General features: G+C 38.1%; 1 protein-coding gene across 1 annotated transcript; it reads left to right on the top strand.

Annotated features, from left to right (window-relative positions):
* Window positions 1–11,228: 11,228 nt before the first annotated feature.
* On the top strand, window positions 11,229–12,457 carry LOC100345870 (olfactory receptor 4F3/4F16/4F29-like). The gene has a single exon (XM_002718021.4). It carries the CDS (start codon window positions 11,424–11,426, stop codon window positions 12,360–12,362), a length of 939 nt encoding a protein of 312 aa, XP_002718067.3. The 5' UTR covers window positions 11,229–11,423; the 3' UTR covers window positions 12,363–12,457.
* Window positions 12,458–14,341: the final 1,884 nt, after the last annotated feature.

Raw genomic sequence — 14,341 nt, 5'->3', positions numbered from 1 at the left:
CAGGTACTTTTCCCTGGTCTCGCATGGGGGTGCAGGGGCCCTAGGACTTGAGCCATCTTCTGCTTTCCAGAGAGCTGGATCGGAAGTGGAGCAGCGGGGTCTCAAACCGGCACCCATATGGGATGCTGGCGCTTCAGGCCAGGGTGTTAACCCACTGCACCACAGTGCTGGGCTCCTCATCAATCTTTAAAAACAGATTCATTTTGTTTGTTTGGTTTTGGTTTTGTGGGGGCTTGACTACTATAAATGGTCTTCTAAGTTAGGAATCTCAGTTGTTTTAAAATTGTATTTATATACTTGTTTAATCATAGACAATGGGGCTCCTATCTAAATAAGAGGAAAAGAAAATGTAAAAAACTTCATCCTGATGAACACAATTTGATATAAGGTCAAGACATGTGTGTGTTGAATGTTGTTGTACAAGCATGATTAGGTGGCAAAGATGACAGTGAAATATGAAAATATTTAATGATCTCTTCTTAGACCCATGACAGATAACATTTTTGGGTTGCTGAGGATTGTCCTCTCCCTAACTTCAACTTTGTCCTAGCTATCGCTGGAATCCTGGGACTTATAAGGGTTGATTCTGCACTGCTGTTCTCGATATAGGGCTTTCTTTCTGAGCTGCCATCTGCTCGGTGTCCATTATTTTTCTTTTGGCAGTCTGGCGAGGGAAGGACTGATGTGATACTTTGTTTTAGGAGAACAGCTGAAGTATCAATGAAGTACTGTACTGTTCATAGCATTAAAGGGCCAATACAGGCAGAACTAGATGTGAATGTGCTATGGAGGATCAGATTTGATAGAATGACAGACAGAATATCCAAAGGAATAGGAGGAAAAGAAAGGAATTTCAATGAGACTACATTAGTGTAGTGCATGAAATAGGATAATGAGTAGAATAAACCAAAAGCCAGACTTTGAAATAAGGCATACATAGCATGAGTCTTTGCTCTATTTACTATTTACTATCTATTTACTATTTTTTTTTTTGGCTGCACATTTCTGGAAAGTAGCTCAGGGACCGGCACTGTGGTTTAGTGAGTAAATCCAACACCTCAGTACCATCAGCAGATGTGAGTGCTGGTTTGAGTCCCAGTTGCTCAACTTCTGATCAGGCTTCCTGCTAATGTGCCTGGGAAGGCAGTGAAAGATGGCCCCTGCACCCACGTGGGAAAACTGGATGAGGCTCTGGCTCCTAGCTTCAGCCTGGCTCAGCCTTGCTGAAGTGGCCATTTGGCCAGTAAGCCAGTGGATGGAAGCTCTCTCTCATCCATTTCTCTCTCTCTCTCTCTCTGCCTCTGCCTCTCTGTAACTCTGCCTTTCAATTAAATAAATAAATATTTAAAAACAAACAATGGAATGTGCAGTCAGTAAGAGTGATAATAGTGTTCTATGATTAGTTTATGCATTACCTTAGATATATACTCTTACCTTCTTTTTAGCTGTAGTGTTCACAGCAATGGCAATGACATATTTTGCTACTGCTGTACAGCCAAGGCCCTACTGTGACAGTTTCTACAAGTCACTCATGTCTCTTTCAGGCAAGATAAACCATTGTTTTATCTCCTACCAGCACTTCACCTTGGGTTTTCTGTCTTGAGCCCTTGTTTTAGTTTAAATTTCTTTCTTCCATAGAAGATATTGATTTCAAGATTGGGGACAGGGGCCAGTGCTGTGGCGTAGGGGGTAAAGACGATGCCTGGCATCCCATATGTGCACTAGCTGCTCCACTTTCTATCCAACTGTCTGCTGTGGCCTGGGAAAGTAGTAAAAGATGGCCCAAGCCTTTGGGCCCCTACACCCATGTGGGAGACCTGGAGGAAGCTCTTGGCTCCTGGCTTTGGATCTGTGCAGCTCTGGCTGTTGCGGCCAACTGGGGAGTGAACCAGCAGATGGAAGACCTCTCTCTCTCTCTCTCTCTCTCTCTCTCTCCCTCTGCCTCTCCTTCTCTCTCTGTAACTCTGACTTTCAAGTAAAATAAACAAATCTTTAAAAAAAAGACTGGGGACAGATAGTTTACATGGCAGAGGGTCTCTGTAAGCAGAAGTAAGAAAGTAGAGAAGATTGACCCAGGGAAGGAGAAGCCAGTATAAATGTAAATTTTTAAACCACTGAAGAGGGCAAATGAATGGTGAGGGCTTACAATGTCCAACACGATGACCTTAGCATTCAGACTACTGGGTTTACTTAAATCATAGATGAAATCTTTTTGAGTTTTGAGAATGAATCAGATTCAAACAAATGGTGATATAAATAAAGAAAATCTATAAGTAGCTTTTCTGGGGCAACGTGATACAATACCATGAGAAAATGAAAGGAAATTATCTGGATTTGAAACTCAGAAGATTTTGAAAATAAATGTTATCTAAGAACTTCCTTTAGTACATGAAGTAAAATGGGTGGAAATTTAGAATAGCAGCTAGCATACACAGCCTTCAGAAATTTGTAGGGCGTTATCATATAAACTAATTACACTGTTGGGTTTAAGTAACTTTCTCAAGGTCACAAAGGTAATGAGTCGAAGTCCAAGCTTTCAAACTTAGGCAGCCTGAAACAGAGAATCTGTGTGCCTAGACACTATATTACGAAGAATGGAGAAAAATGGTAAAGAGGAGTAGGAAGACTAAATAATATTTTGTGGGATTGTGCTGATAAAGCTACTAAAACACTATTGAAATTTATGTGGAACCCCAAGAAACCTGGAATAGCCAATAGTCAAAATGGTCTTTATTAAAAAAATATATTTTTTAAATTTAGGGTAAACACATTTCATGTAATTCATATATAAAGATTTAGGAACATAGTGATATTTCCCACCTAACACTCGCTCCCATGCACACTCCCACCATTCCTCCTCCTTTCTCTCTTATTTTCTCACTTAATTTTTACTATTATCTACTTTCAGTTTACTTTATCCTCATAAGATTAACCCTACACTAAGTAAAGAGTTTACAAATAGCAAGAAGATACCTATTTTCAAAACATAGCAAAAACTCCCAAATGCAAAAAAATTAAAAGAAATAAAAAAGAAATTCGTCAAGCATGCAGGAAAATCTGAATCTTTGTGCAATGCTACCATCAATGAGACAGACACAGTGAAAATCAGTGAAAGTTCTTAAAACAGTTAAACATAGAATTTCCTTAGCATCCCTGAATTCCACTCACTCAAAGCAATTGAAAACAGTTGTTCAAACAAAAAACTTGTACACAGACGTTCATATTATCAGCTTTTACAACAATCAAAGGTGGAAATAATTCAGATTTCATCAGCTGCTGAACAGATAACGGTGGTATATCCACGCAGTGGAATATTATTCAACCATTTAAAAGGAATTGAGACACACTTCAGTATGAGTGAACACTTTGTGCTAAGTGGGAGAGCCAGACACTAAAGTTCACACACTGTTTTGATTTCAGTTATGTGAAATACAAATAATAGATACATTTGTAGAGACAGAAAAATAGAGTAGTAGGTTTCAAAGGCAAGAGAAAGTCCTGGGGAGTGACTCCTCAGTAGATAAAGGGTAGTGATGAAATACTTTAGATTTTAATGGAAATAATGATTGTTCCATATTATGAATGTACTATGAACTGAATCATTCACTCAAAATGATTAATTTAATATTATGTGAATTTTAACTCAATAACAGAAATAATCTTCAAAATTAAACAAACAAACAAAAACAATACATGGGGCACATGCTATGGCATAGCAGGTAAAGCCACCACCTGCTGGCATCCCATATGGGCACTGGTTTGAGTCCCAGCTGCTCCACTTCTGATCCAGCTCTCTGCTGTGGCCTGGGAAAGCAGTGGAAGACGGCCCCAGTGCTTGGGCCCCTGCACCCGCATGGGAGACCTGGAAGAAGCACTTGGCTCTTGGCTTCAGATCAGCCCATCTGTGGCCATTGAAGCCATTTGGAGAGTGAACCAGGGGATGGAAGACCTTTCTCTCTCTCTCTCTCTCTCTCTCCCCCTCTCTCTCTTCCTCTCTCTGCCTTTGTAACTCTGCTTTTCAAATAAATAAATCTTTAAAAAAAGATAAATGAGGAGATATAAATGAACAATATGGGTTAATCTTTTATTCTAAAAGCTTGGGTCAGCACATTTTTTTCCTAAAATGATTAATTTAGTTTCAATTTTCTCTTCACTTGATAATAGGTAAAAATATACTTTTGATTTAAAAGAATATGTTACAATTAACGCACTAAGTTTTCTCTTAGTTAAAAGCCTTCAGGTTTAGTGTTATATAGAATTCAGACTAAAATTTAGTACAATGGAAATAATTATTAGCAATTCAATGATCAAAGACATATTTTGTTAGTATGTTGGCATTGCATTCTTGTAATACATAATACAATACTTATGATTAATGTTGTGTTTGGCATTTGTTCTGCTTGTGTATTTAATTTTCTAAAGGCATTTCAGGCATTTAGTATGTCCAGCATCAACCTATGAATAAAAAGACCACAGGACTGAATTAATGATTAGTAACAAGAATCACCATTAATGGCAGGTGAATCACAATCTCATGTCTTTATTTGTTACAGTAGAATATTGCATTTTCACAGTCTGGTTATAATGAACAAAATACATTAAAATGCTCAGAAGAGTTAGAAGCTAAACAGGCTTGTGAACTCTTCTACCTTATAGCCTTGGTATAAAAAGGAGGCAGTGTGTTGTGTTCTAGTGGTTACAGCTATGGACTCTGAAATCAGAAAGTAATTGGGAAAGTTTGATGGAACTTACAATGTTTTTGTCAATACATGTAATTATTATATCATTTAATATTATTATCTATAAAATAGAGGTTAAATATGGATAAATTAGAAAAAAGTGTTTCCCAGAATGTTCATTAATATGCTTCTAAAATAATTTTGTTAGATTTTTATTTAATGAGCCTGTCAATAGCTGTTCCTTATTTTTACTTATATTGGTCCGAATTATTTCACAAATAGATAATAAAGTATCAGAAGCTAATTTTCCTTGAAGATATTATGCTGTTATATTTTATGAAATATAATTTTTTTATTTCTATTTACTTTCTCAAGAAAATTTCCAACCTTTTTCCCTTTGAGGCCATGGAATTCAAAGGTGGTATTCCCATGGTATATGACTGGGGACACAGATAGGCTGCCATGGGCGGTCACCAAAACCTGCTGGTAAGTTGTTTGCTGGAGATGGAGCAGTTGGGAGAAGCACTAGCAATGTAGCATCAAAGAGGGAAGCACTTCTTAAAGATTCAGTACGATTGACAACACTGCTTTTGGGCATCCTTTTTCTTTTTGGCCAGGTAAGTGGGGATGGAACAATTAAATACAATAGCCTACCAAAATCTATCAATTATTTTACTTATGCAGGCATTGTATGATACTTATACCACACTACTGATCTTCTCTCCCTGGTTCCATCTCGATTTCTTTTTCAACAAGCACTTACTGGACATCCATTCTCATCAGTGTTTCCAAAAGAAACTTAAATTTTCATTGCTACATATGCTAGGTTGTATCTTGCTATACAGGGAAATATCTGGGACTTGATTGTATTAAATCATGTTTGAATAGAGACTGACAATGACCTTGAAAATTGGTTTTTCAGCAAATTGCCTCAGACCTCCCATATGTTGACGATAACTGTGAGAGCAGCAATTGATTTTTTTTTTTTTTGACAGGCAGAGTGGACAGTGAGAGAGACAGAGAGACAGAGAGAAAGGTCTTCCTTTTGCCGTTGGTTCATCCTCCAATGGCCGCCGCGGCCGGCAAGCTACTGCCGGTGCACCGCGCTGATCCCATGGCAGGAGCCAGGTACTTTTCCTGGTCTCCCATGGGGTGCAGGGCCCAAGCACTTGGGCCATCCTCCACTGCACTCCCGGGCCACAGCAGAGGGCTGGCCTGGAAGAGGGGCAACCGGGACAGAATCCGGCTCCCCGACCAGGACTAGAACCCGGTGTGCCGGCGCCGCAAGGCGGAGGATTAGCCTACTGAGCTGCGGCGCCGGCCAGCAATTGATTTTTAATAGTGTTACAGTCATCAGTTTTCAATAGGGTTATGATGTAGGATGGATTCCTTACCAAGAAAACATCATTAATTATCCTTCCATTTAAATGCACTTGCATACCCACACCCGTCAAAGCACTCACCTCTCTCTCAAACTTACAACACGATGGGCTAAGATTTATAAGACATGGTCCATGCCCTCAAGAAGCTCCTAGACTTAGTAAGGGATCCAGAGAAACTGATTATTGAAAATTACATTATGAAATAAGTAACGTAACAGGCTTGTGAGCGTGATGTGAAGGCATGATCTTTGACAAACTGATGCAAGAGATGAAATTCTGAAACAAGACATCAGCTCATTGAAGGAGATCGCGATCCCTTTAATACACAAAACAAAAATAACAGGTGAACCTGAGCAATCCTGGGAGGACAAGGAGTGTCTGCGGCTCATCACGTCCGTGAGGGGAGAGACTGGGGAGAGGGGCAGCTGACAGACTTCCAGAACTTTATTGCCGTTCTGAGACCTTCTGCAGGCAGAAGCACTAGGCTGTAAGTGGTGCGCAGGTACGAGAAGACCGAGGAAACACCCGCTCACTAAGCTGTGCTGCCTGCTTGCCTGTGAGCCTGCATGCCAGCCCTCTCGCTTGCTTCCATCCTTTCCCATGTCCCTCTGCCCCTCTTGTTCACGCCCCTTCTCTGTCATTCTCCCTTTGCCTTTCATCTCCTCCCCTACTGGTAACAATCAACTAGAAAGAAGTACATTGTAGAGAAACTGGCAACAGACTGCTCACCAATGTGAGCTTTACCTTGGCCACGAATTCCTCATTGAGAACATTTTGTGCTAAGTGACTGTTGTGAATTTTTTATGAGTAAGTAGGATTTATGTGTGTAAAACTTTGCTTCAGTTTTTAAGTGCTTATTTGAGTGTCCCTGAGAACCTTTTATGCAATATTTCAAAAAATGAATATTAAAATAAAAAACAATGCAAAATTGTTTTAGGTCTTTGAAAAGATACAGAAATGTGAGTATAAACGTAGGACATTAATACTACATGTAAATCTGCTTTTTAGGATTTAACTCACAGCAATCCACAGTGTACATTCCTTGAGAGTATTTCTATTCAAACATAAATTTTTACTATAAATTCTCTTATTTTCTTCAGTTAAGTTGGAAACCTTTCTAGCTCTGTATATATGCAGCTATTTAATTGATTTAATAACTTAATAGTATTCTACTGTATAGATATATCATAATGTGATCAATACTTTCACTGTTATTTGACACAATAGCCACATTCTGTATGTACATTTGTTCTTATTCTAGTATGTCCAGAAATAGATTTGTACATTTAAAAGTTAATATATATTGGCAATTCATACTATCTTAAACAGTGTATAAGAGTAGCTTTTATTTTGAAACATTGAAAATACTGGGAATTCTTTCTTCCATCCAGCTCTAGCTCTGTCTGTATTTGTATCTTTCCTTGATCAAAACCAAAAAGGCACCTAATGACTGATAAGGTGGAACAATCAACCAACTGTTTACTGGCCATTGTTATGTGGTATTTTTCCTGTTTTGAGTTACCTGTACACACCTTCCCTTTCATTTTAACACTTTCTCCTCGTGGAGTTAATAAATTGGCCTTTTAATGAATTGTAACATTCTGATTGATAACAATATTTTCCCTTCTTATTGAACTATAATAGATGAAGAAACTTTTATTAATAAGGAATTTTTAAACAATTGGAATAAGAGAAATATAGAAGAATAAATCACATGTTTTTAAATACTGTCAGTACACTGAATGTACATTTCTTTCAGTTCCAGCGTATGTCTAGTTTGAAATACACACATTGCACTCTAAAATCCTTTAGATGGAGACTTGGCTAGTGGTCCTTCTCAGCTCACGTCCACTGTCATTCATCTCCACGACTGTGCTTCCCTGACTTCTTCAATCCTACTCTATTTCATCTGGTTATTTCCCATAAAAATTCCCATCTAGTGTCCTTGTTGGATGGCCTCCTAGAATCACCATGTGGTGTTTCCCTCAGGCTACAGTATCTATTCCATGTTTCCAGCATTTAGGATGTTTGATCCCCTATGTGGCCTGACTGCCTTCAGATCAGTTTTTGTCTTTAAGGTGTTTGTAGTGCTCCTGCCAGTTTATGCTGCTTTTCTGATGAGCAAGTGCAGCAGGAGCCCAGGTAGTGTGGAGTGGCACAGGGAGGAGTGAAAACAGACACATGGATGGTGTAGGGAAAGAGGAAAGCTTGGTGGTGAAGACACAAGTGGAGCACCCCCAGTATTCAATTTAGTATGAAATAAAGATTAATGCTGGTTGGTTGCTAAAATGGAAAATAATTTAGAAAGTCTATTAATGTTAGAAGCAAATATTGTAAAGATATCAGTAAATGAGATGGAACCCTTGAAAATATACTTGATCCTATTTGTATCCATCAGAATGTTATATGGGTCACAATGTCACATGCCATGGTATTCAGTTCATGTGTGGAACAATCAACAATGATGTGTCAGTGATTAAAGATAAAACAGTCTAGAAACTTATGTAAAGAAAATATTAAGTTAACATATCAGGCTGAACTTGGTTAAACTGATAATATTTGACCATCTTTTGATCTACTGAAACAGTAATTCATACAATTCAAATTAATAAATGCATATGTACAAATATGATTAAGAATTTATTGATAACAAAGATAAGCGTCTTTCTATTTATTTTCCATATTCATCTTTTTTTTTTTTTTGACAGGCAGAGTGGACAGTGAGAGAGAGAGACAGAGAGAAAGGTCTTCCTTTGCCGTTGGTTCACCCTCCAATGGCCGCCGTGGCCGGCGCGCTGCGGCCAGCGCACCGCGCTGATCCGATGGCAGGAGTCAGGAGCCAGGTGCTTTTCCTGGTCTCCCATGGGGTGCAGGGCCCAAGCACCTGGGCCATCCTCCACTGCACTCCCGGGCCACAGCAGAGGGCTGGCCTGGAAGAGGGGCAACCGGGACAGAATCCGGTGCCCTGACCGGGACTAGAACCCGGTGTGCCGGCGCCGCTAGGCGGAGGATTAGCCTAGTGAGCCGCGGCGCCGGCTCCATATTCATCTTAAAACGTAGGTGTGCTATAGATTTTATCTTGCAACCTTCTCTTTCTTTTCAAATGTGTTTTATTAACATCTTCCATCTATTGATTTTTATGTCTATATATGTTATTAAATGACTTCTCCAGTTATATGAACAATGCATAGTTAAATTTTTATTATGAGTGTTTGTTATTTCTTATTTTTCTTTTTATAAACAATGGGTACAATAAGTGCCCAATAGCTTAATTTTTAGTTTATTTATTGTCAATAAACAGAGTAAATTCTTGAGGTAGGTCGTAGAATAAGCAAAGCTTTTCACTTCTGCTATCTATTTTTTTTTTTTTTAATTTGACAGGTAGAGATATAGACAGTGAGAGAGAGAAAGACGAGAGAAAGGTCTTCCTTCCATTGGTGCACACCCCAAATGGCCGCTACAGCCAGCACTGAGCTGATCCGAAGCCAGGAGCCAGGTGCTTCCTTCTGGTCTCCCATGAGGGTGCAGGGCCCAAGCACTTGGGCCATCCTCCACTGCACTCCCGGGCCACAGCAGAGAGCTGGACTGGAAGAGGAGCAACCGGGACAGAAACTGGCACCCCAACCGGGACTAGAACCTGGGATGCTGGCGCCGCAGGCAGAGGATTAGCCAAGTGAGCTGTGGCGCAGGCCCCTGCTATCTATTTTGAATGTGTCTTCTAGAAATGTTCTATCAATTTGCACCACCATCAACAGTGCATGAGCATGCCTATATCTTTATAGTCTCATTTATAAGAAGTCATCACCTTGTAAAACACATTGACAATTTGTTATTTACCAGGTTGTCAATGTATTTTATTATTTTATTCTTTTAAGATTTATTTGTTTATTTGAAAGTCAGAGTTACACAGAGAGGGAAGGAGAGGCAGAGAGAGAGAAAGGTCTTCCATCCTCTGGTTCATCCCCAGTTGGCTGCAATGGCCAGAGTTGAGCCGATCCAACCAGGAGCCAGGAGCTTCTTCCTGGTCTCCCACATGGTGCAGGGGCCCAAGCACTTGGACCAGCTTCTACTGCTTTCCCAGGCCATATCAGAGAGCTGGATCAAGAGTGGAGCAGCTGGGAGTCAATCAGTGCCCATCTGGGATGCTGGCACTTCAGGCGACTGCTTTACCTGCTACTGCACAATGCCGGCTCCATCAATGTATTGTAAACACTGCATGTTACACGTCTTTGATCACTAGTGTGTGGTTTACTTTTAATGTGATTATCTGGCCATATGGATTTCATCTTTTGTTAATGTCTTTATTTTAAATTTGAATTATCATATTTTTCATTTATCTTATGGAAGAATTGATTTTATATTAAGTATGTCAATTTTTGTTTGATATTTTACAGCTATTTTGTATAAATTATTTACAATTCTTATATTTCTGTATAAAATAATTATACATATATCTACATATATGAGTACTGTATATATATATTTAGAATTATTTCTATTTTAATATTTTGGGTATTATCCTTGGTTTCTTCAATTATTTGTAAACATGAGTAATGTTTAGTTTTCCAAGCTAATTTTTGTCTAGGCATTCCTATACTTCCTTTGGGTTTCTGTATTTAACACTTAAAAACTCCAATACTTATTTACGTCAAGAGGCAAAGATCATTATTTTTGCAAGTGTCACTTGTCCCAGCATCCCTGGTTGAGAGTTTATCCTGCTCATCGTATGATAGCATTCTTCCCGATAGGTTATTGTGGGCTCTCTCTGACTCTTTCATTTCGTTCTTTACATTGTGACCATTTGAAGGAGAAATATTATCAAGCAATTGCTTATCATCCTTCAGTAACTCTCTGTTGCTCTTCAGATAAAGACCAAAATTCTTATCAGGGATACCACATCGTAAGGCTGTCCTGTCACTTCCGTCTGTTCTTCTGTCTGCTGGCCTTCCTGGTTCAGAGTGTTTACATGCTACTTCCAAAACTTGTATTGGTCGACTTTCCTTCATCAGCCTCTGCAAGCACCAGTGTGCTAAGTCACATCATCCTTAGAGCACTTTATTGTTTTCCTTAGAATCAGTCATCAACGTATGTCTGTGTTGATGGCTGTTTACTTAGCTTTGCCTGAAGTCACAATCAGTCTTTTAACTCAGAACCTTACACAGTTCCATGGGAAATTTTAGATGATTTTTAATTAATTTGGTGGATCTATGCGTACATGAATTTTCAAAATACCATGTGCTCATGAAACTTTTAATACAGATTTTAAAAATGATTGAAATTTGTTTCCCTCAATATTATTTCTGATAAATTCCCTTTATTCCTGTTTTGTTTTCTATCTCTTAGGTAATATCCTACAAAACCAATGTATGCAGTAAACTTCACTGAGGTTTCTGAATTTGTGTTCCTGGGCCTTTCTGCTTGCAGACCAGTGCAGCGTTTCCTCCTTGCCTTCTCTGCAGTGCTGTATGTAACAATTGTCCTGGGCAATGTTCTTGTTGTATTTACTGTGATGCTTGATCCTCATTTACATTCTCCCATGTACTTCCTTTTAGGAAACCTCTCGTTTATTGATTTATGTCTGTCTACATTAACGGTTCCTAAGATGCTTTCTGACTTGTACTCTGATAAAAATACCATTTCCTTCCAGGGATGTGTCTTTCAGATATTTGTTCTTCATGTTCTGGGTGGGTCTGAGATGGTGCTACTAATTGCAATGGCCTTGGACAGGTATGTGGCCATATGCAAGCCCCTCCACTATCTGACCATCATGAGCCCTCGGATGTGCATTTTGCTTTTGTCCGGTGCTTGGGTTATTGGTTTCCTTCACTCATTGGCTCAGTTAGCTTTTGTGGTTCATTTGCCTTTTTGTGGTCCTAATGAGATAGATAGCTTTTACTGTGACCTTCCTCAATTTATCAAACTTGCCTGTGCAGACACCTATAGAACGGAATTCATGGTAACTGCCAACAGTGGGTTTATTTCCACAGGCACTTTCTTCTTATTGATGATCTCCTACATCTTCATCCTGGTCACTGTATGGAAACGCTCCTCGGGTGGTTTGTCCAAGGCCCTCTCCACCCTTTCAGCTCACATCACGGTGGTGGTTTTGTTTTTTGGGCCATGCATCTTTGTCTATATGTGGCCATTTCCCATAGTATCAGTGGATAAATTTCTTGCCATTTTGGATTTCATGATTACACCCATTCTGAATCCTGCCATATACACCTTGAGGAATAAGGACATGAAGACGGCAATGAGGAGACTGGTTAGTCATGTACTGAGTCTGAGGAAAATTTCCTAAGTAACTTAGATCACAAGTGCTGTCTTCTGACAGCTATTCTGTAGACATACATGCCTAAGAATTCACACTGTCAGAGACAATTAATTTTCCTTAATCCATCAGCTCAAAAAACTTTTGGTAATTCATTCCAACTCCATGACCAAGAATTTAATTATATATTTACTTATTTATCATCAACTTTACATAGTTTTATGACTTTAAAATACAGAAAATGCACTTTTTCCTGTATCCCACATTTTGACTTATGCACTGAATAAATTGAAAAATTTTTAATGAATTTCAGCCTTCAGTGCTATATTTGTCATACTGCTAGTATATGTAGTTATATATTTTCGATGGTCACAAGGTTGAAAAGTATTAGAATCTAAAGAGAATAATGGGTTTGAAACAGTTTTTGGTAAGCAAACTGGTTCACATTCTAGTTGAATAAAGTTTGCCATTTCATTTCCTTGTTTTAAACTATTATTCATATTAATAAATGTACATGATTATACATTTTGAATTATAATTCTTGAAAGAACTTAAATTTAACGAGAAATATTATTATTCATATATGCAGAAAATAAGGAATATGACAAAGGAATAGTTTGACAGTTAGTATTACTAACATTACTAAAGGAAAAGTTACTGTCCCTTGCAAGCTTGAATTTAACCATTCTCTTAAATGTGGTATGGAAGGAAAAAATTAAGGTTTTAGGAACAGCACTCAGGCAAAGAAAGTAGAGATATTATGGAAGAAGGAGCATTGCTGGACAAGATCTTCTCTGAGAGCTGATCTTTGATTAGGTGATTAAGTTAAAATGAGGCCAACACACAAACCACAAACATACACAAAAAGTTCTCTGACTAAAAAAACTGACCATTGATCAAAACATGTATACACTGAAGAACACCCAGATTTTCTATGGGCTATTGAAATCTGAACCTTACTGATGCTGATTCTGGCCAAAGACAGAGAAAACCATATGATAATATTCCATCATAAGTTACAGGTCACTAAACCTGCAGACCAACACAGGAAAGAACACGCTGAGTGAGAAATTCAAACCCCATGATGGAAATGGCTAAGAATATCAAACTTAAAAGCAAAAACTTACTTAACACAGGGCAAAATTTGAAAGAACAAAATTCATTTCAGAAGTGAAGAATAAATTGCAAGGTATCCCAAGGAATATAATGATCCAAGTTGCAAATAAGTTCTAAAAATGAAAAGAACCAAGAAAATTAACTCTAATTAAAGCAGAGATAAAATGAGATCAGAGTCAAAGTTATATAGAACCAGGCAAATGATATCCATTGTATGCATTATTTTAAAATGAGGCTATTCAATAAAACTATTGTTTTAAACTTTTTCAGTGTCTTAAAAGAAAGCCTTCAACATAATCCAACAGGTTATAATACACTTGGAAAAACTTGAGAAATTGAGCTCAGTTTGTCAATTACAAATGTATCCTAGTAAAATTACTAGACACTTAGAATGCCATTTCTTCTGCATCTTCTTAAAAAGTTCAAATATTCAAATTGGAGAGAAAATCAGGTTGACATCTGATTTATTGATAATTATATATGAAAAGAGGCAATAATGGAACCACATTTTCAAGAAACTCTAGGAAATAAAATGATAGATAAAATTTAACACACAGGCAATCTGTTTTTAAAATCTATACCATAAGTATAGAAAAAAATTTTTAAGGGTGTAAGCTTTTGAGAAAATTGCACATATAAGTACTACCTCAGGAATCCAAGCTACATCCTATCAAGAGTTATTTAGGAAAGTTCCCTACACTGGTGTTCAGAATTTAATAACACAAACCAAAGTAAATCTGCACGTGAAAGAATAGTAGTTAAATGTTAATTGACCAATGAAACACACCACATTTTAACGAGGAGGGGCAAGGGCGGAACAGAAAAACAAAAAGAAAAAATATGTTGATTTCCTCATCAGTAACAGGTATGAGTCAGAGGATATTAAAAAAAAA

Source organism: Oryctolagus cuniculus, chromosome 12, assembly GCF_964237555.1.
Source record: "Oryctolagus cuniculus chromosome 12, mOryCun1.1, whole genome shotgun sequence".
In the NCBI taxonomy this organism is placed as follows: Eukaryota; Metazoa; Chordata; class Mammalia; order Lagomorpha; family Leporidae; genus Oryctolagus; species Oryctolagus cuniculus.
The sequence above is the reverse complement of the archived record's forward strand: the minus strand, read 5'-3'. Positions and strand labels throughout refer to the sequence as shown.

Coding starts and splice junctions, on each gene's coding strand:
- LOC100345870 (XM_002718021.4), top strand. CDS start 11,424: ATGTATGCAGTAAACTTCACTGAGGTTTCTGAATTTGTGTTCCTGGGC.